Raw genomic sequence first — 22,639 nt, forward strand, 5'->3', positions numbered from 1 at the left:
GGAAATGATATTGACGCGTATTAAATGTATTCAAAAAACAATGGTAAAAAGGGAGAAAGGACTGCGCGGTGGCGCGTAATGCTTTTTAAAAGAGCGGATCTTGTTTACCGATCGTTAATTTCAATTAACGATTTAAACGTCGCTCTTTGTACACGACAGAGAGAGAGCAAGAGAGAGAGAGAGAGAGAGAGAGAGAGAGAGAGAGAGAGAGAGAGCGAGAGAGAGAGAGAGAGTCGTAAATCGAAATCTAACGATCGCGTGCCCGACGCCTCTGCCGTGGATCCATCGTCACGTGATGAAAATTAAACGGAATCGGAACGTAGCTCGATCGATCAGCTAGCAAACAGCGATAGAGGAAACGGAGTTGTCGATAAGCATCGACCAGCCAAGGAAATTGATTCGAGTCAATGCGGGCCAGGATTCGTAAGCCACCAGCCGATATCAATATACGTTTCGAAAACGACTCGACTCGTCGAGGAGTCAATTTCGTTTATCCATGCCACGGCTCGGCTATCCGTGCTATCTGTGTGCGCGGTTTGTTATACAGAGTATCCCACAACTACCGGATTTCCCTTGGCCAATGTGGCCATCGATTTTTCTCCTTTGGCTCCGCGAAAATATAAACGCCGCATAAAGGCGGATAAACAAAGGGGATAATATTTCTCGACCGATTTCAAGTGAGTTCTTTGTTCCCAACGGTTTGTTCATTTCCCACAACCATCGGATATCCCTCGGCTAATTTGCCAGCGAGTTTTCCTTTCGAATGGAAACGCTACAGGGAAGATCGGCGTATAACGAGATAATGTTTCTCAATTAATTTCTCGGGCGAGAGTTTTGCTCTCACAATATATCCATTTCAAGCTTCGATTGCATTTTGGCACTTCAGGCTTAAATCCGCACAACGATCTATATCCTGAATGCATCGAGTTTAAATTGATTCAATTGTGTCCTCGCGGAGGACACGGATTATTTCGTCTTTGCTTTCGTTGCTTCAACGCGAATATTTCAGACACTTGCGCAACGATAACTCGTGGAAACGAATCTTATTGTCGCTTCGCAGACTAACGCTGACAAGTGGAATTATAACGTGCCTCCATTTACGACGCTCTAATTGTCCAATTAATTGTTCAACTATATCTGGACACCCCGTACATTTTCCTAGGCGATGCTCGATCGTTATCGACATCGGTCGCGTGCCGATGAGAGGCGGTGACGACGCCGAGAATAAGAAATTACGTCGTAAGAGTCGGCGCGTGCCAAACTCACCCTCCGCCGTAAACCGTGATTACAATACACACATACACACACACACACACACACACACACACACACACACACACACACGAATCTGTACTCAGGCGGCGGACAAAGTGTGGCCGCATAGCTAGTGACCGCATCCATATGCATCGCGTGGTCGTAAAGAACAACGCTGTCGAAATTAAGGTAAGATACGCCGAAGAGCGGAGGGAAATATGTTCGCCTTGCAAATGAGTCGGAGCACTTTCTTGAATTCTACTTGCCGCTAGTCGAACGAACGAGCCGGCAGCAGCTGGATATTATATTATCTCCCGGCGTTATAGTCACACGAGTAATGTCAGAAGCCAGGGACGCGCGTAGATGGCTCTATCAATGGCGAATGCCGCGACCCTGGGTAAACTCATTCAGTGAACAACATTCTCGGATTTTTCTCATCGTTTCTTCGTCGGCCTGAAAGAATCGCGAAAACGGCACTGCAAAGTGGCTCCAACTTAGATATCGCTTCCTCCGATCACGGATCAAGCTCCAATTTCGACTCAAACTTGCTCAAAAAGGCGCATCGTGACGAAAATGTTTTCATTTCAAAAGAGAGTTCTACATTCCTTAGTTCCCTCGCAATTATTACATACTCAATATGTAATTCTTTTCTACTGTTCCAAAGTCGAACGTAGAAAGGCGAAATAATGCGCCAAGCTGTAACTGAGACTTACGAATTGACGTTTCCAATTTTATTTTTAACCTCGAATTAATTAAATTTAAAGTCTAATGATTTCGTTTTAAAACTAAGATTTTCGCTGCTTCTAATTTGAGGTCTAATGATGAATTTCGCTTCTAACGCTTGTTCGATAAAGTTACCGATCGAATTATCGATCGATCGGTCAAAGTTAATGAAAGCTGTTCTAAACCTAAATGATCAAGCCGTCATTAGGACTGTTACTTTAACGCGTGTGTGTTTCCCCGTGTGTAATTCCCCGTCGTAGGGAACGGGAACATTCGTTGGAAACGAGCTCGACATATTCGATCTTAATTGGATATCGCCGCGACCATGCGAAATGATCTCCCGAACAGAAATTCTGTTTTATGCATGTTCTTGTTTTATATAGATCGCCAACATGCGCACGTTGAAATTATCCGAGGTATCCAAAGATACGCACGCCTCTTGTTCGAAAGTTTCTCACTCTTGATTAGTTAGACATCGCTGCAGCGAATAGCGTAGGAGGATAATTTTAGTCAAGTCTCGAACGACTTGAAATTCGTTAACCTCTCGAGCGAGTTAACTCGCTCGAGGGAAGCAGGACGAGGCGATTGTTTACGGGTCCTATTTGTTTCCGTCGTCGTCATCGTCGTCGTCATCACCGTCGTCGTCGTCGTCGTCGTCGTCGTCGTCGTCGTCGTCGTTCTGCGTCGTCCACTTGCTCGTTTTGCAAGGAGAAAGGTGAATGAGAAAAAAAAATATGTTATACATATTTTCGCTCTATTGCAAAATGCTCGCTGGAATTTCAATTTTTACAACTGAAGCTTTGACACGCGTCTGTCTCTCTCTCTCTCTCTCTCTCTTTCTCGCAAAATAAATCAAACAATTTTGCAAGAATAATTTATGTTGCTTTGATTGTATCAACTTAATTATTAGATTTGCCATTGTAGCATGCATATGTAAGAGGAGCGGAGCACGGGGAGGGAAGAGAAATTATATCTAACATTTAAAGCATCATAATATCGGAAATCAATGCGACGAGTTATAACGTTTAAAAGCAATGTTCAGCAACGACATAACTAACGAAATATTTATCCGTTGCGTTAACCATTTTCGATGTACAAAGCGCGTTTATTTCGAACGATCGAATTATTTTGATGCATCGATAATGAAATTTGTACGGACGGGGTAAATAGGACGAATTCGTTGTCGGGATGATACACGATATACGATGTCACGATTGTTGTTCCCTTCCGTGAGAACAATTACTTTGTCTCGCACGACGTGTGTCGAGTATGTGCGCGAGTTAACTCCGATCATTTCAAGCGTCTTCGGATCGTTGTGTGGATTTCGCGCTGAAACAGCTGGAACTAATGTACGATGCTTTTCGACTTACGAATGTTGGCATTCACCAGAAACATTCTCTTCGTGCTAAATTAGGAGTGTAATGAGAAAAATATAATAATAAGTCGAGAGAACAATTTCCACGTAACCACGGCGGGAACTTCCCTTTGTATACACTTGCGAATTCACACAGACTGCCACCATGTTTTCATACCAGACACTCGTATGGAAAAAAAAAAAAAAAGAAAAAAAGTCTCATCCGAGAGAGCACAAAGTGTTCCGAGAAAATTAATCGTAAAATTTGTAGAGAATTAAAAAGAAAGAAGATATTAACTTCTCCGATTTTTAAACAATTTTCAACGACCTCTGCGATACGTCGTTAAATTCAGTCAGCTACGTGAAGGAGAACACGAAGAAAAAATACGACTTTTCATTTTATTTTATTTTTCACATATTTCGGCGTCTCAGTTTAAATGTCCCACCCTGTATATTAATACGCGAGCCTGATCCAGCGCGCGAGACACCTTTGGATGTGTACAACGCATGGGAGAAAGAGATCGCCGTGGAACGGTAAAGCCGTTAAAGTGATTTCTCACTGCGGCGTATTGTGATTTTCTTCGCGTATAAATCTCTCTGCCTCTCTCTCGAGAACAAATAACAAATTTGATTTGGAAAATATTGACGCGTCACGGGATATATAATACTATTGAAAGAACTAGAAATTCTGTTGAACCACCGAGTGGCAGAAAACCGATCGGAACCGCAAAGATCTTGCTGCATACGTTTCACCATTTTTTCTTTTTTCTTTTTTTTTAATGAGTTATGTGTGGAAAGAAAGAAAGGGGCCAGAAAGAGAGAGAGAGAGAGAGAGAGAGAGAGAGAGTGAAGAGAGAGAGGGGGGGAGGAAGGATAAGTGCTCTTCGTTCTGCCGATAGGAATCGTACGCGTTGCGAGTGGGATTATTCTTGAGCTTTTATAGATCACAACTCTTGGACGGGAAAGAGAGTGACAGGGAAAAAGAGAGAGAGAGAGAGAGAGAGAGAGAGAGAGTGAGGGGGAGCGTCTGCTTCCGCTCTTTCGAATATAGAGAGCAGATCAGTGTCGGACGAGAACGCTATCCGACCCGATTAACGTATCGGAAAACTCATCCGCACGATCTCACGTATTGAGCGGGTATGTCTTTAAGCTTCCGCTATGGCGATTCTGAATGCCATTTGAGCTCTAGCCTTCTTCCGACTGTAATATTCATGAGTACGCGTCGTTTAATTTCGTACCTCATGCGTTTTGAAATGCGTCCTGATGCTCATTTTCGGCAGCCCTTCAGCGCGGTTTTGCAAAAAGAGAGATTACTTCGCTTTTACGCAACCCAACTGGATGATGATCGATGACGATGATGACATTCGGGAAACAGCAAAATAAGTTTGGTATTACCTTCAAAGGCAGATAGAAAGTGTTGCATTAACATTCTGAAGCCACTTATCCACGATACATTCTCTTTGTCGTTGTTGTCCTCTGAAAAGTCCATCTTAAAAAGCGAGCTTTTGCGAACACGTGTTTTACCGATTTTCCAACCTTTATCTTTTCAACCGAATCTGCCCCGAGTCGCTCGGTAGAGTTCAAATACGTCCTCTGTATGAAGTTATATTCTCTGTAATAAGAATTCTAGCTGCGCCTTGTCGCGTCCTCCACACGTAGAGGATCGTACAAACCGTTCTTCTTCCTTTTCCTTTGACTCTCTTTTCCCTTACCTGCCGTCACCTGTGCTTCGTGCCGCATGCCGCAATGTGAACCGCTACAGCCGCGAGTGAAAAAAACATAAGGCGGTATATATCTGGGAGAAAGACCGCTTTCGACTTCGCGCTCGCGAAAGGGGATCGGAAGATCGCGGCGGCGGCGGCGGCAGCCTTATAGGTCGGTTGCTGAAGAGAGAATCGCGAAACGCGCTCCATAGAGTGCCGCTAGTAGTCGACACTGAGAGACGGGAGTGGAGAATCGCGGAAAGAGCACGATAGAGGCAGCGAGGAAGGAGGGTGAGAGAGAGAGAGAGAGAGAGAGAGAGAGAGAGAGAGAGAGAGAGAGAGAGAGAGGAGGGGGGAGAGGGGACGCAGAGAGAACGGCTGCCACAAAGTAGGCGCGGCGTTTTATCGTCGACTAAAGACGGAGAGACGCTCTTTTACATACTCTTTTGCACGTGCTTGCCGGGAATCCTCCCCTCAGCCACCGCCGTCATCCCTTCGCCGCTTATCGTAACAAGTTCCGTCGACGAGATGCAGCCGATGCGTCGCCGTTGCGGCGTGTTGTCGTGGCGCCATAGCGCTTCTCGATTCTCTACAAGGCTGCCCTATACTCGCGCCTGGCTGTCTTTTTCCCGGGGATTTTCATTTACCGCGACGTCCGTCTCTCTTCCCCCGAGTCGAAAGCATGATCGAAACTATCAAGGGCTCGTCGAGAAACTGCTTTTTACACAGATGCGACCCGCCCCTCCGTACAGTCGCGACTGGTGAACTCGAGGACTCGCGAGAATGCGCAGAGGTCTCCCGGAAGATATTCAAGACCCTCAAACAGACGTACCGACAACAAAATCATACAAGTCAGTTCAGTGCTGACCCCCCGCCCCCGCTTTCTTTTTTGACATTTAAGTAGACCAAGAAGTATTCGAAAACAAGAACGATGCATGCTCGATGATGAAGGTTTATCATTCGCGAAAACAGATAAATACTTCGGGTAATTTTGTGCGGTGGATAGTTGCTTTATTACACCGAGGGTGTTGACATACGTCGACAGCCGGCTTTAACTGATCATTCCAAAAATTCAACGAAGTTTGTAGAATCAGATATACGTTAAATAAATACGTGCGAGTTGTATTTTCGCCAGTGGATAAAAAACATCTGTCAGTGCATTTCATCGACTCGCCATTGATCTCGTATATTTTATTTATTAAGTGCCTGTTAAAAATTGATTACATCTGAGGTGCAAATTAACGCAGCACGGTTGCATCATAGCCGCTGGTCATCGATGATGCCGTTATCTGTGAAAGCTTGTTAATATTGATAATTAAAAAGTCGCAACAATTTTTCTCCCCCCCCTCTCTCTTTCTCTCTCTCTCTCTCTCTCTCTCTCTCGCTGTTTGCCTCTCTTTCTCGATATCTTCGCAGAGGAGAAATTTACTCTGAATAACTAATCTAAATATCTGTGAACGAGGCATGGCTCATCAATTCCGGAATATTGCGTACGCATTATTGATCAACGGCTACATACAATTTATGCACAAGTGATTTATGCATTCGCGGATAATTTATACACAGACGCTTTATTCACCGATGCAAGGAGCGTGAGTCACGAGTGTGCTCAAACAGCTCATAAAAAGAGAAAAACACGATACATAGCTTCTGTGAATGCTTATTGGGAAATATATATATATATATATTTATAGCGGAATCTTGGAATTATATCGTTATGTAAAAAAAAAAACAGAGAACCTGGGCAACAAAATGATACGTCTATTTGTATAAATCATTCAGATATCAGATATCTTGATTCAGAAGTCTTTCGTCATAAATACTTCATTTGCGTGTCAGCGTACTTCTCTTCCCGGAACTTTGCTTTGTTTATTGATCAGCGCCGGTAGGGAGAAGAACCTTTCAAATTAACTTAATATTACACGAGTGATAATTACCGAAATGGTTTCCAATTCTGGATGTCACGGTTGATCACCGGTGACGTATACTATAATGCTATCGCGACTAATTAAGTAATTAACAAAGTAAAGTATAATTATAGAGATAAGTATAATATATAATAAATAAGATTTAATTAATTGCGCCTATAAAATTCGCTATACTGCCGATAAAGGACCTAAGAAGCAGGATATATCATACACAGAAGAGACGCGCAAGCCGTATCACTCAAGGGAAACCCTTTTCTTATTGTTACAGGCGAGGTGATCGGGCAGCGGTTCCTCGGCAATGAGAGCCACGTGGAGCACTTCAAGCTCCTGGAGCGCGCGACAACCTCGATCCTCATTGGTGCCAGGTAATTGTTACATGATTTGATTTTTCGTCACGTTCCCTTTACCACGGCGGCTTACATAAATGAGATAGTCATCAGTCAGAACGCGCCGCGTTCATCCGCGCCACGAGGCCCGGATGCCGCCGACGCTAACAGTCATTCATTCGATTACGCATCAAGTAGATGACGCGAGTGTGACGCAGCATCGCGCGCAGCGTCGACGCTGACGAACGGAGAAACATCTTAAGCCGGAATATGTTGGCGGACGTTGGACCGACGACGAGCGCGTTCGCCTACTGAATGCTACGAGAGCGAGAAAGAAGCAAAAGTTTCGTTGTTACAAGCGAAAATCTCGTTAGCACAGCTGCAATATGCAGGCGTCTAGTTTTCCACGTAGCAACTGAGTGTCGGAGGAGGACGTAAGATTAACGACTGTGCCTGCTTGGAAAGTTGGAATATTATCCGTACGGCAGTTTTCTTCGGAGTACAACAAAGACGATTTTTCATGAGAAAACCAATGGAGCGAGATAACTCGGGACATTCAACGAAACAAATTGGTCGAGACAACTTTTCTGTTGTTACAATTAATTACCTCGTCATTGAAAAGCAAATTTGGCGCAGTTGACGTATTTCATTGTGATTAGTACTTGATCATTTTCGTAATAGAAATTGAGCGAAACAACGATGTTTATAGCAATAGAAGATTATGATAATTGTCCGAAGTGAAAAAATTGATTTATATATCAATCTCTTGGATAATATTAATGTATCGGGTTGGGTTGCTTCAACAAACAATTCGTCCGGCTTTTTTTGCGCAATAATTAAAATTCAACATTGAAATATTATGATGCAAATTTAATTAATAATGCATGTGTCACGTTTTTTTTAACAATGTCACGTATCTTTCAAATTTTTAGCTTTATTATTCCGTCAGTATGAAATTGAGCGGGCTTTTTATTAAAGAAGTTATGCAGTTTCTAACGGCCGAGTTTGACAGCCTTCAGAGATTGAAATTTTTTAATGTTTTAAACTGTCCCAGCCGTTTTAAAGTGAATAGAGCAAGTAATAGTCTAAAAATGCTGAAATATCGGAAGAATATGCTAAATATGAAGATTTTGTGCCTATGGCGACTTGTTTCTTTCACTTTAGGATCATTTTCGCATAACGTATAAATGATATATATATTTTTATCAGTCACCGGGAAATGTTAAAAATGGCTCTTTTTGTTATTTTCACAGAGCAAATTGCAGAGACGCGATTTAAATAATTTCTCTCGTTCAATGAGAATCACTCACACATCGTGTCGTTCAAACTTTTATGTGGCATATTTTTTCTACCTGACGAATTTCTGTGAAATCTCGCATTCCTGTGTTTTCTGGATCGCTGATTATAAATCTAAAAGTAGATTTCAAAAATTCGAAATGGCAAATCCAATATGTCTGTAAAAAGTATACTTATCGCTGCTACGCAAAAGGTTAATCCAAGTTTCTTCAAACGAGTTACGAACTGATATTTTAGATATTCGGAGTATCTCAGCAATCTATCTTCTGGTAGAATTCATTTTGAATTGAAGTGGCGATTTGGCTGTCATCAACCGAGCAAGTCCTTGTTGAGCGTGGAGCATCTTCCTAAGTGAAGTCCTGCTCGAAACTTGGCAAACCACTTCTGAGATGTTCGGTCATTTACAGCATTGTTTTCACGACACAAGTTTCCCGTTGAGTTTGCGTTGCAATTTTTACTCCTGCGATAATAAGATTGCATAAGATGGCGAAAATGTGCACTTTCATATCTTCCATTTTTAAATTGTCACCGCGACGAATCTGTATGACAATATTTGTTAACGCACGTCCATATGTGTGTGTGTGTGTGTGTGTGTGTGCAAAATTAAAAATAAAACCCGCAAAATGTGATATCAGATAGCTAATAGAAAAATTAAAAAAAAGATTAAAAAGAATATATATATAAAGTAGCCGTAAAATACGGAGATAATTATAGTTAATTAAACATATCTGTGTGTGCATGACTGCACAGCACAATGGAACACAAAGGGAAATAACCGAATTCTGAATTGGTAATACGAATTACAATAGAAGCAAGAGATAGAACACAAGGATGATTGCACAGGTAGTGATGCAATCACAATTAGATATATTATTGCATTATATACTTTGTCTGTCGGCAGGAACGATTTGCGAGTTTAGATGCAATCATTAGCGATTAGGGCAAAGAAACATTGAACTTTGAATTTCATTAGAGATTTAAGGTTTAAGTCGACGGATTTCTAAATACGGAGCGAGGTGCATGTCTGAACTATATGAAGGTCAATGCGAGAATAAATTTCTGACGGCTGGCAATGGTGTGGCAACGGAGTACTCGCGTTTTGTCTTAACGGCTTCGTTAGAAAAGGTACGATAACGTGTCGCCGATGCCGTGATGTGTCTAAGTATTTTACGAAGCACTGTAGCAGCCGCATTATAGAACTCTGCGAAGCAGCTGCAGTCTTACGGACCTCGGTTATTATCGCAATAATAATAACAATAACGATAACGCAAGGAAACGTTTGAGAGTTCCTGAGAGACAGAGAGGATAAAAGAAGTACAACGTCGTTGCCAATGAATATCTGGCTTCTATTTCGCTTTCTAAATTTCTTGGAGCGAAATCTCATTTAGGAAAAGTGAAAATCCACATGCAGCGATGATAAAAATATCAGAACTGTAAAAATAAACGTCCGAGTCAAGGTCAGAGTGGATTCTGAGACTTCATGCAAGCGAATGTTTCAATCGGTTAAAAAAGAATTGTTTCTATGATGGCGGAATATGTCAGACACACTTTCTAATTTTAAGTGAAACTATTTACTCGATGATTGAAAGGACCATTATTTCGCTCGCGAGAATGGTCTCTAATCTCCGATCGTGTTTGGCATTTGTGTCAAGGAAACGGCTAAATTGTACAAAGGATTTGCGAATAAAGGACGATCCGAGACATCCCATTATCCACCATCAATTCCACGGTCATAAAGGGAGATAATTCCCGTTCGCAAATGTACCCCTCGATTACATCCTTCTCTCCTTTCCATCTTACCTCACTCCTCCACGCCGATGGACTGTTCGTTTATCTTCTCTCTTATCTTATGTTATTTTATCAATTCGCTCCGGTTACGTCGTTGAAGCCGTCGGCGGACATCAAAAGCGTATCTTTTTGTGAGATCCGATACAAATGCATCGGCTAATGGAAATTTGATACGGATCAAAAAATAATTTAATTTTTTCCCCGGTCATGCCTTCCGCGCCAACAGTCAGCGCAGTGTTCCTAGGTCGTAAAATCAATTACATCCGAGATATATAGCGCGAATCTTTTACGACTCCAATTTCATCTCTCCCTTTAGTCCTTTCTTTTTTTTTTCTTTTTTTTTTTACTTGATTTATCTTTCGCACTTTCATTTCTTCTGTGCACGCAGCTTCGTCTGCGAGATTTGAAAAGTTGGATATTATCAGAAAATAGTTCTTCTATTTTACCGTAGGAAAATTATATACTCTCACGCGCTTCTGTATATTAGGTTAACATAAAAAATTCGTTATTTGCCCGCTGAATTCTGACTCGTGTGGAGTGAATAATATTAATACTGTCGACTATTCGACGGGTATAAATCTACCCGTTTCATGTTTTATTATACTAAGAATGACTATTGTAAGTGGATTGTTCTATTTTCTTGCGTCATTGTCGCTATATATGAATATTTCACTTAGCGATCAAGTAAACTCGTCGTGAAGATAAATGAATAAATTAATAACACACGTATTAAGCTAAGTATAGAAAGTTGATTCTGTTGAAAAGCTTGAACATTTGGAATTTTAATCGTTATTTTTTCCTAAAACAATTTATGAGAAGATTTTAATTGAATTATAATATTTTCCTGGAGATAACTAAATGACCGTTCAGTGACATTCCAAACGATATGCATAATTAAGAAATATCTTCAATAAGACGTTACGAAAAGACATCTGAAGTAAACGTCTTCAAGTTGTTACCAAATATCTCTTATAGACGTCTTTGAACGATTATAGTTTAAGGAACCTATATCGTGCAGAACGCCTTTAAAACATCTTAAAACAATATCTCAGAGACTTTTTAAATCAAGGCGTAAGATTTATTAAGGACGTTATAAAGATGCCTTTCTGATCTGATTTAAGACGCCTTAGGAATTTTAAGATGTCTTTTAAACGTCTTTACGTCGTCATAATGTTGCCTGTGATGAGATGGTATGGCTTTGTTTTCTCGTCGACGGATATCCTGACAGAGGTTCATCCTGCCAGTCATCCTGTATATAATTTACAGTAAGGATATATATTTGTAGAATGAATATAGACACGTATTATCTGATTTATCAAGGATTATAATTAACAGATGCAATTATCACAAATTATCATTGTCGCTAATGGGGATATTCATTTTATAAATATAGCGAGCGTCAATAAAATCGATTGGTGATTGATAAAACAAAAGATAAAACACTGGTAGATATTTATTCCGAGTTCATTTGTCAAAGTTGCATATAAACATAAATTCATATGTGCCGCTAGCAGACCCTTCCAGTCTTTTTTCACCTTTGATCGAGTATGCACTCTGTTATATATAGATATATTGAACCCCGCTCAGAAAGTTCGTATTTGAATTTACCCAACAGATGACGTTGGAAATTCATACGCGAAGTATTGTCATTTCCATTCTTATGAGTTTTGAGACTAATCTGAGGCATTTTGTAATGTGCTGAGGAAAAGATTTGTGCAAATTTATTTATTTATTGTTCTTTATTATTAAATGTATAATTTATTTATTGTTCTTTATTATTAAAACTTTAGTTACTTCTATTTTCGACTTTAACAAAGTCAAGTTGGCAAAGCGTTAGAAAGAAAATAGAATTTTGTGAGACATTTGTGAGAAAGAGAGAGAGAGAGAGAGAGAGAGAGAGAGAACGCTGACTGACGTCATCAGGTTTATTTGTAAAAAATTATTAGTATCTCGAAACTGAATGCTTTTGTTTACGACCTTATCCGTTAAACACGACGAAGTTCTTGCGTCGATTTAACGGTATATATACTGTTTCTTACATCGCTAATTTTCGCCGTCTGAATTGTAATTACTCGCGCTCGTATTCGAGTCGCCGTTGGTGCGGCGACGCAGAAAACGCAGAGATTACGGTCGCGATTTATAGCTGGGATTTAACGCTCTTGTTTCGTTTTTCAGGAACGCCATTTACAACATAAGTCTGCATGATCTAACGGAGATCGTCGACCAGGTGAGTACAGAGCCATATAACCATTTCCAATATCTAGAGCTCGGCAAAGAATGATTTAAATTGGAGAACCGACAGGAAGATTTAAATAACTTCGCTCCTCTCTCGCGCTTTCCTCTGTGGATTACTATATTTCAAAAATAAAAAAGAATTACAGTTTATTGCAGCCATCTGTAATATTAAAAGAGCTGCTAACGATTCACTGAAGTTTTTACTTCTCTCTCTCTCTCTCTCTCTCTCTCTCTCTCTCTCTCTCTCTCTCTCTCTCTCTCTCTCTCTCTCTCTCACTCACTCTCCCTCTACCTTTAACTATTTATTCAATCGGTCAGAAATTTCGTTCGCAGTTAGTCAATAAAATTGGAAATCATTGGAAATTAACATTAGAAGTAAAGTCATTCGTAATCTATGTTTAATCTATGTCTAAATTTTGTATGATTCTGAAATATTTTTCTAGAAAAAAAATCACGTTTCGTGTTCGGTGGAATTGGAATAGAATAATATACTATGAACTTTTATGAAATTTAACGAAACTATTAATCCTGATAAAGACTTTGGTTGGGACATCTTATCTTTACCTATCATATTTTCCTGAGCACTGCACCTTCGGGCTACCATCTGTTTCACTCGCTCTAAAATAGTTTGAACAGTTTGAAACAGTAAAGAATTGGAATCTTTGAAGGCCGTAAAAATTCACCTGGGTAACTTCCTTAATGAGAAGCTGACTCAATTCTACGAAATTATTGACGGAATAATAAAGCTACTCGGAAGATGACTCGATATTGTCCGTGATTGTACATACATTGTTAATTGCATTTTAATATTTAATTCCTGAACTTTAATTGCCGCAAATACATACGAATGAACTCTCTGATCTGACCGATATTTATCCATTTATCTGTCTCACTCTCGACTGCAGCTAAAAGAGCGCAATCCTTACGCAACGAACACGACCTGGAAGAACCTGAAAGAACGCGTATGATTTGTAAACACGCGACAATAACGCGCCGTTTGGCGAATGAAAAATAAATTTGTCGGATGAGAATTTTTCCGCCCCCGCAGGATTCTCGAAGAATAATTTTTTTTTCTTCCTATCGTATCATCATTAGGAACGTAGAAAGTAGCCATTAGGTGAGAAAAAACTCGATCCATCAAGCCAAAATTAATTATTAGTGGGGGGGGGGCTTGTGGATCGAGCTTCTTGTCTCGCCTACCGGTTATTTTTGACAAAAAAAAAATTGTTTCTCGAGAATCCTGTAGGGGCAGACGCAGGACGCTCTTGTCGACCCTCCTCCTTCTTCGGCGTAACGTTTCATGCACGCGTAGGGTAACTCAGAGAATTCGTACTTTTCATTAGGGGGTTCGATAACTTATACAGCGAGCTGGCGAACGCCCTTATCCGATTCTTGCCACGATAGCCGCAATCTCTTCTTACTCGACTTCCTGGAAATCGCGACAAATGATAAGAACCTTAATAATCCCTTCTCACGAAAAGACTGTTTTCACACAAGGATACCGACACGCTCGCCCTACGTAGTTAATTTACGTAATTGAGGCGATAACCGGAACGCCGCGCGTCTGTGGAGGTCTAACGGACCTCCTCTTTGGCGAGGATTTTATTCAATTCTGCTTTCCCTCTCGAATTCATCGGGCGTCGGATTTGCGCTATCGGTATCGCTCTCGCGCGTATTTCAGTCTCGGAGAAACGTCAATACTGGAGACGACGAGTGTACGAAAAATAGAAGGAACAGGGGAGAATCGGGCGGAGAGAAGCGAACGGACATATCGGACGATCGCTCGCACGATACACTTGAATACGATCGTTGTAATTGTTTTCGCGTTATAGCGCCACCTTATCGAACGAACTACGTCCAAGCTCGAATTGACAGGTTTCCGCTGAGCCGCTGAGAGAGATCACACGAGCGCCGCGAATTGCAGCTGCCGACGATTTCGGGCGCAACACAGTATTTATCCACAAATTTGTTCCCAATACGTTCGGATTCACCGTGAGCGAAACGGTCGGTTTAAAAACGCGCGATGAAAACAACCCAGAAATGTTCAGACCCAGAAAAATTCAGAAAGTCAGCGTGTGTATTTCGGTTCGGCGTGCAAAAAAGAGAGAAACAGGAGAAAAAAACTATAACACATCAGGAAAGAATCGAGATCGTTCGATAGTGTCAAAAATATACGCACGTGCGCGCAACCGCACGCGCACTCATGTATACACACACACACACATTTCGTGTACATATAGATGATCTTTTCGTTATATTAGAAGGGAGGAAGATTCCACGGCGAGAGAGAGAGAGAGAGAGAGAGAGAGAGAGAGAGCGAGGGAATCATCTCGCTCGGCTTAAAAACACGATTTCACGAGAGTGTTATTCCCGAGATGCGATTTCCCGCAGTTACGAGCCAGCAGCCAGCCGTTCTCTCTCAGCCGACGTTGATTACTCTTACAGATCTACTGCGCATATATGTGTACCTAACTTGTACGTTTCCTGCGAGACAGCGGAGCAAAAGTCACAAAAGCGATATTGATCTCCGCGGCGAAACTCCGCTAGAAACTGGCACTCGGCAGAACCCACGGGAGACGAGATTTAGCGCGAACTGCGAAAGAGCGAGAGAGGGATGGTGGGTAGACAGGGGGAAGAGGAAGCGGGAGAGAATTTTGACTCCGTAGCGCGGCTTCGCGTAACGTAGGCGAGGCGAGGAGATCGATCGAAGACAGCTCTGCTCGGCCAATAACACACCCCCGCCTAGAATAGAATCGTAAAAATCAGCGCGCGCCGGTTCGCCGGTTCACCGGTATCGCGACCGACCGACCGATCGATCGATCGACCGTCTATCGAGACACCCCGGTTTCGATTCCGATTTGCAGGATTTAACCGTAATGGAAGATAGCGGCAAGGACTCGCGAAGGTCCGCCGATATCTCCTCCGCGGACGACTCGATGCAGTTTAGCTATTTTCGCAGGATCGCCGGTTAAGCGCTTTTTTCCCCCCGCCGAGTCGTCATTTCTGCGAATAATTCTTCTGCTCGCTCGTTCGCGGAATGAATCCGAATCCGGCTCGAGCCGCGCGACAGCGTATCGGAAATATCCCACTCTCGTCCTCCTGCGCTTTTCTCTCTTCCTTACGCCCCGAAACGTTCATATTCGTTCCCGCGATACGCATTCCAATGTGTCTGTGAAGTTAGCGCGACGTTTTAAAAATTAAAAGCTATTAAAAAACCAATGTTAGCTTCGGCAATGTAGCATTTTTTCATAGTTCCACGGTTCCTGATAAAAATAAGAAAAAAGTCCCGTATTCTTAATAGCAAAAGGTCGAAGCTGGAAAAATGTCGTGCCAACTTCACGTTCCAGCACGACACAGCACTTCTCTAAAGTACAAGAAGCCAGTGAATAATACGCTTTTTGATGAGAGTTCCCCCGTTAGTTCTAAGCTGGTTCCACAACTATGGAGCTCGGATTTCGGAACTATGGATTTCGGAACAACATTCCGACGATTAACAACTCTGTGCAATTTTAAATATTCGCCGCCAGCACGACACTCGGCGAAAACATGTCGTGCCCGTCGACTTACCGCACTTCCGACGGTAGTTCCAGGCTTGTTCTACTCGAGTTCCATACAACCATTTGCGGTCATTGTTCCGCCGTATAATTATTTTTAACTTAATTTTAACTTTAAAATTAATTCAAAAATAATCACGGCGGAACAATGACTATAAATGGTCGAATCGTATAGAACTCGAGTAGAACAAGCTAGAACTACTTACGTCAGAAGTGCGGTAAGTCGACGGGCGCGACATGTTTTCACCGAGTGTCGTGCCGACGGCGAATATTTAAAATTGTACAGAGTTGTTAATCGTCGGAATGTTGTTCCGTAATGCTTCATTGTTGCAGAACTAGCTTAGAACTAACGGGGGGAACTCTCGTCAGAAAGCGTATTATTCACCGGCTTCTTGTACCTTGAGGGAGACTGCGTCGTGCTGGAACGCGAAGTTAGCACGACACTTTTTCAGCTTCGACTTTTTCGTATTAAGAACACGGAACTTTTTTCTTTATTTTTATCAGGAACTGTGGAACTATGAAAAATGCTACTAAAACCAACATTGTTTTTCAATAATTTCTAAAACGTCTCGCGCTAACTTCAACAGACACCGTTTCAATCGCGCGCACATTACGGCCGCCCGACTGATCGGTATTATCCTTCCCCAGGAACTGCTTAAATAACAGCAGGTTTATCCTATATTTCCCGCTTGACTTCTTCCTTTCGCGAATCTCTATCCCCCCCCCCCTCCCCGTTACCACGACGGTTTGCTAAGTGTCTCGTGCAGTTTGCGACCAATCTATCGCTATTTTTGCGACAAATGACAGAAAAAGCGAGAGGAAGAGGGGGAGGGGGGGGAGCTATTAACTCTGCCTTAGGCTGCATATTCCACGCGATGCGTCGCTCGGAACGAAAACGAGGGTGAGTGATTATCAGTTCGCGATACAGCAGTATCAAAGTAGATTGTACCGGATGGGTTTTATCGCGGCGTGGAGGTACCTCCGTGGAAATGCGAATGAAATACTATTCATTCCCGTTTCCATCCGCTCTCGCGCTCCATCCGGGCGTACGTTGCGCAAAAACACCGAGAGATCCTCCGCGCGCTGCTTTACGGTTATCGCGCGGAAGATCCGAATAAAACGTAATGTTGTATCAATCAAATCAGTTTACCGCTGTATTGGAAAACTAACTTAACGTTAAAAATTCAACGCCGGGGGATCGCCGCCACGGGCATCTCCGCTCCGACGACGACGACGACGACGACGACGACGAGATTATACACACTTCGGTCCCGTTTGATCCCGCGAGGCCGCCTCGATGACCACTCTCCCGCCACGTATGCGCGATATGTTAATCGCGCATCGCCGCATAAATAAAGATCAATTGGAAAATGTATTAAAATATCGCGATATGCATACATATGAAACCGCGCGCGGATATCGAGCGGAGCAAGGCGGCCGCTGGAACGAACGCGCATCCTCTTTCCATAATGCATGACGCCGACGCTCAATGCTTTCTCTCTCTCTCTCTCTCTCTCTCCCCCCCCCCCTCGCTCTTTCTCTCTCTCTCTCTCTCTCTCTCTCTCTCTCGCTCTCGTCGTCACTGTGCCCGGAGCCTGATTGCTAATTACATCGTAATTTTAATCGCCGCGCCGCGTATTATAAAAGAGTTATCGTAACCCCGATAACTACGCTCTGCTCTGGGACTTTGCGCTTGTTCCTGCGAAACGCCTCGATACGCGTGTTAATGTTCTCGCTCTTCTCATTTGCATACGCGAGCTCATGTCCGATCCGATATTCGGAATTAATAATAAACGATGTGGTAGAATCGCGGCTCGGCGGCAACGAGCTGTTCGGCCGCCGCCGGGGGTGTAATGTACGGGCTGTTTACTGAGAGAGAGGGAGAGAGAGAGAGAGAGAGAAGCTATAATCAGTTTTCTCACGTAAGAGGAGGACGGCCTTTTTCTTGTACTTTTGTAACGCTTCGCGCGATGCCTACTGGTCTATTATATTAAGCGGCTTATATTAAGCACCTTACGAGCACATTTTCATTCAATTGACCTCTCTTATCGGCATTCGTTAACGTTTCTCGGGCGTAGCTCGATGTATCGAATAGTACAGTCGGTGGAAGAGAAGTCGGCGGAACTTCCGCCGCCTCGGCGAATTTTCAAGCGCCTGTAACGTCCAATAGGTGAAACCTGTTTTTCCGGTGATTATGAGTCGCCCCTCAATTGTTCGGGTCATGCTTGGTTAAAAAGGTAATAAAATTCAACGGTAGATTTCCTCAGGGATAAACATCAGAGGGAAGGACATTGAATTAAAGCAGAATGTTGACATGTTTCTCGGTTATAAAATACCGTTGAAATGTTGGTCATCAAAATCCTCTTCGTGCACCAAACAGACCTCTTTCACACTGGACACTGACTGAATACGTGTGCGAAATTCATCGAGCTAAAAATGTCGCGAGCAATTCTTCTCTTCCGCCGAACATAATTTCGACGCGAACGCCGACGTCGAGTCCGCGAGTCGTCACCGCGCAATTTTTCTCAAATTATTCGCGCGTCTGATGGAAGTCGCGCGAGATGTTTCCGAAACTGTGCGGAGATAGAGAAATAATCCGCATCCCCGAGAGGCCCGACGTGGCGAGGAAGAGGTAGACGGGGGGGAGGGGGATAAGGACGGCGCGGTGACGGCGGGGCAGAGTAAACTAGACTTAAATAGTCGAGCATTTGACGTGATTTCAAAAGCTGACGGCGCGCGCGACGACGGACGACTACGCTTGGAAGACTGCCATTCCGATAAACAACAATTTTGCCTGACGCGCGGAACGTCATTCGCGCAAGAAAGACGTTGTTGACATCGTAATCCCTCCGTGAAAGTTTTCCGCGGGGCTAATTGAGTCTGCCGTCGCCACCGCCGTCGCCGCCGTCGCCGCCGCCGCCGCCGCCGCCGCCGCCGCCGGCTGGCGTCGCAAATTTAGTCGCTCGAGTGCCGTCACCGCCGGCAACTCGAACGAACGAGTGTTATTTCCGCTTACGATAAGACGAGATAATAGAAGGTTCGATCTCTTTCAAAGGGAAACTTCCCCCGAGTTGGGGACGCGATTTTTAGGGGATTTATACGCTCGGTTGATAAGACGCAATCAAGCCCGCCCTCCAAGTGTATTTCGAGCATGGCATGATGGGTATCGCGCGGCTGTACGTAAAATAGAGTCACTTTGTTGTTTATTGCCACACGATTTTCATCACGTGCACGTGTAATTCCTTATGCGACATCATAAAATATGTATTCGAATTAAATACAGTTCGGATTAGGTTCAGTTTTCAAATCAAATTGACTTGATAGAGAAATAATTGATGAGTAATGAATGGATAACTCAGTATATATCAGCTCGAATTTATCATGCGATGATTGATTCGATCGGTGCAATGAAAAAAAGGGAAGTACAAAAGTAGCTGAATTTTTCAACGACCGCAGAAGCATTTTGGCTTTATAACAGCAGCTAAATATGTACTATAAATGTGCGAAATATATAACTGTAGTGACGGAGTGAGTAAAGTTTTGTTGAGCCTTATACTTTTTAAGCGGACAGATAGGAAACAGACATTTCTACAAACATTTCTTTAATCTGTAACTTTATATTAAGTTAGAGCAGAAAGTACGTTCGTATTTTTGTTGCTGAAAGAAATTATTAAACCTGGACTAGGCAGTTCTAAAATATTAACAATATCTATAATATCTTCTATAATAACCAAGTCGGCGACTTTCTATCAGCTAGAAACTGATAGAGAAGTCGATTGATCTTTTGCGTACATTTGTTGTACTAAGCTGTGCCCCATTAGGTCCTGGCTCATTGTCAATAGTATTAGTGTTAATTATCAGCAGCAATGAGAGGGAGAGCAGCGCAAGCTCTCGCGTTCTCTAATGATCGAGGGATACAACCCACGAGTTGAACTAATTAGTGAGTTTGCGATACGTGTCGATGCTTCAAAGGGCCGATTTCGCAATCGTTTGACGAACGTCCCTTCGTCGGTACCTTGTTTTCGGTCAAGGAATCTGAACCCTCTATCCTCTACACGGACGCACGCGATCTTGGGAAGTGAGGAACGAAGAAAGGGACGAAGTTAGCGAGTTCTCGCGGGGGGTCTCGATTAATTACTCGTAAAATATATCGCGCTTTGCTCTTCGAGGAGCAACCAATTCTGCATTTTCCAGCCAAATTGTTTCGATTACGATGCTCCCGCGCGCGATATGAATAATTACGCATGCATACGTGATTGATTCCTGTGTGTGTTACCTCAACTCGGACATCATCAGTCGGAAGTGTTGTGTTGTTAACACGAGCTCTCTCTCTCTCTCTCTCTCTCTCTCTCTCTCTCTCTCTCTTCGAATGAGAATTTTGCAGTGCAGTAGTCGGTAATTCGTTATCCCGACGAGTTTCCGATCGTGAACGAGTGCTCGCTCGTAGGAGAATTTTCCAAAACTTTTCCGTGCAAGCCGTTTGTATATGTGATCCGGGCGATCTGACGTTTTTATTATTGCCGGAGTGCCTCTTGAGAGAGCACGCTGCGCCGAGGAAGATGGCTGTCTCGGCTGTTTTGAGTTCACGTACGATGCATCGGACTGCTCCGGACTGTTGACGGAGAATAAATAGAGCGCTAAGGTGGAGAACCGGTCGTGTTGCGCCTTCGCTTAATATTTCTCACAACTTGTCTACCAATTGGTCATGTGCCGTGAAGGGATTCTTCGGAAGATGCATGTTTGCATGAGCGAAACAGAGAAATATTCCTCAAATTCAATATTATGATTTATTTGTGTCTGCACTAGAGAGAAAATATTAGAAGACTGCGCTTTCAACCTGCAGCCTGCAGTTTTATGCGCAGGCGGCTATTTTATAAATGTACGGTGACTGGCCGGTGAATTAATAAAGAGAAAGTAAAGAGAAACCTGTAGGATGCTGTTTTTATCAATTTTATTTTAATATAATTAAAAAAAATCATGTTTCGAATCATCGAATAATTAAGGTACATGTATACATTAAAGTTGAAATGCTTATTTTATTATTATTTTGTTATATCATCAATGTACGTATCTCTCAGTGAGTTATATAATTGTATTATTTTATTAATATTTTTATCATTGTACGTACGAACGCGTGTAACAAGATTTAAGAGTAAAACTTCCCTGGAAAAGAAGAAGGTATAGGAGATATATCTGTCACATCAGCCTTTATCGGGGGGTCACGTTGCATTCACGAGATTACAACCGGCTTCTGCCATATTTTGCAGTTGATATTATAGGCAGAAATATGTTTCAAGAGATCACCATAACTGGAAATTGTTGGTCTTGAGGCAGTTTCTAAAGAGATATTTCATATTACGGTATAATGAACCGCGTGATTTAGAGATAAGAGAGCTTTTGTGTTTTATTGTGCTTTTGCGAAGAGCAAAGTAACACTCGGAAACGCAATTGAAGCGACTTTTGTTCGGGCGATCTTTTTCGTTTCGGTGTTAGAACTTTCCAAATAATTAATTGTGATTTATTCCACCAGGATGATAGGGGCGATCTTCTCTTGCATCGTTACGGAGTTTATACAGTTGTTTAGAGTTTGGAAAAAAATGCGACAAATATCCATTGGCCAAAACATAGTTACTTTTGGTTTTTATTTGCATTAATATAATCCGATCTGTTGTTACTCCGTTGTTTAATCGGTGTTTAGTCGGTGAAAGAATGGTGACAACATCGCTCACTTAATGAGTTTTACGACACGTATGGCATCCAACGGGGACAGTTGCTTTTTAGTAATCCTCAGTAGATCAATTTTTCTGCATTACATATTTTTTGTTTCTTTTTCTTTTTATACACATATACTATACCGTACCATATATTAAAATTTATAGATGCAACGAACTGTCACAATCTCTCCTCGACCGAAAACTGTTTCTCCCCTTCTCTCTCTCTCTCTCTCTCTTTCTTTTTTCTTCCTCCCCCTTGATCTCTCTGTTATTATCTATCTGATATCGTGTTAGCAAATCCGAAATTCAGTCGGGCTTGGACTTATCGTTACTTATTCCCGACGATTCTCGATTAGAAGTGCTGCGGTTTTAGTGTATTCTGTCACTAACAGCGCTATCAGATTATACGCGGTTCGCTTTGATTTCTCTGTGCGCGCCCTGACCACGTACGTCTATTTTATTTTATTACGGCACGTAAATTCCTTCCTTTGAGCTCTCTCTTGCAGATTCACTTCGTCCTTTGCGGTTGCAGGACCCCTCCCTCCGTTGGAAAATATACGTTTGAAAATTTCCGCGCACCGCGACTCTCTCAGCGGTCCCTTTCGCCCGAAAGTGTCGCTTTTCACATGATCCTCCTTTCGTGCTTCTTGATATCTTAGATTTCTTTTATTCTGCGCGATCGCTATGTGTGCCCGACGTGTACGTCCGACCGTTTGAACGTTTAAAACTCTAGATCGTACAGGAGAGAAAGAAAGGCAGGTACA

The 22,639-nt window shown here is 42.6% G+C and overlaps 1 protein-coding gene across 1 annotated transcript in view; it reads left to right on the forward strand.

Moving 5' to 3' along the window:
* Positions 1 to 5,716: 5,716 nt before the first annotated feature.
* Positions 5,717 to 22,639, forward strand: part of LOC105186582 (semaphorin-1A) — an 89,425-nt gene continuing 72,502 nt past the window's right edge. The window contains exons 1-3 of the mRNA XM_025304853.1: positions 5,717 to 5,885; positions 7,231 to 7,327; positions 12,548 to 12,599. Coding sequence (XP_025160638.1) covers positions 5,717 to 5,885; positions 7,231 to 7,327; positions 12,548 to 12,599 — 318 coding nt within the window. The remainder of the gene's footprint in view (positions 5,886 to 7,230; positions 7,328 to 12,547; positions 12,600 to 22,639) is intronic.

This window comes from Harpegnathos saltator, unplaced genomic scaffold (assembly GCF_003227715.2).
Source record: "Harpegnathos saltator strain DR-91 unplaced genomic scaffold, Hsal_v8.6 scaffold652, whole genome shotgun sequence".
Classification (NCBI taxonomy): Eukaryota; Metazoa; Arthropoda; class Insecta; order Hymenoptera; family Formicidae; genus Harpegnathos; species Harpegnathos saltator.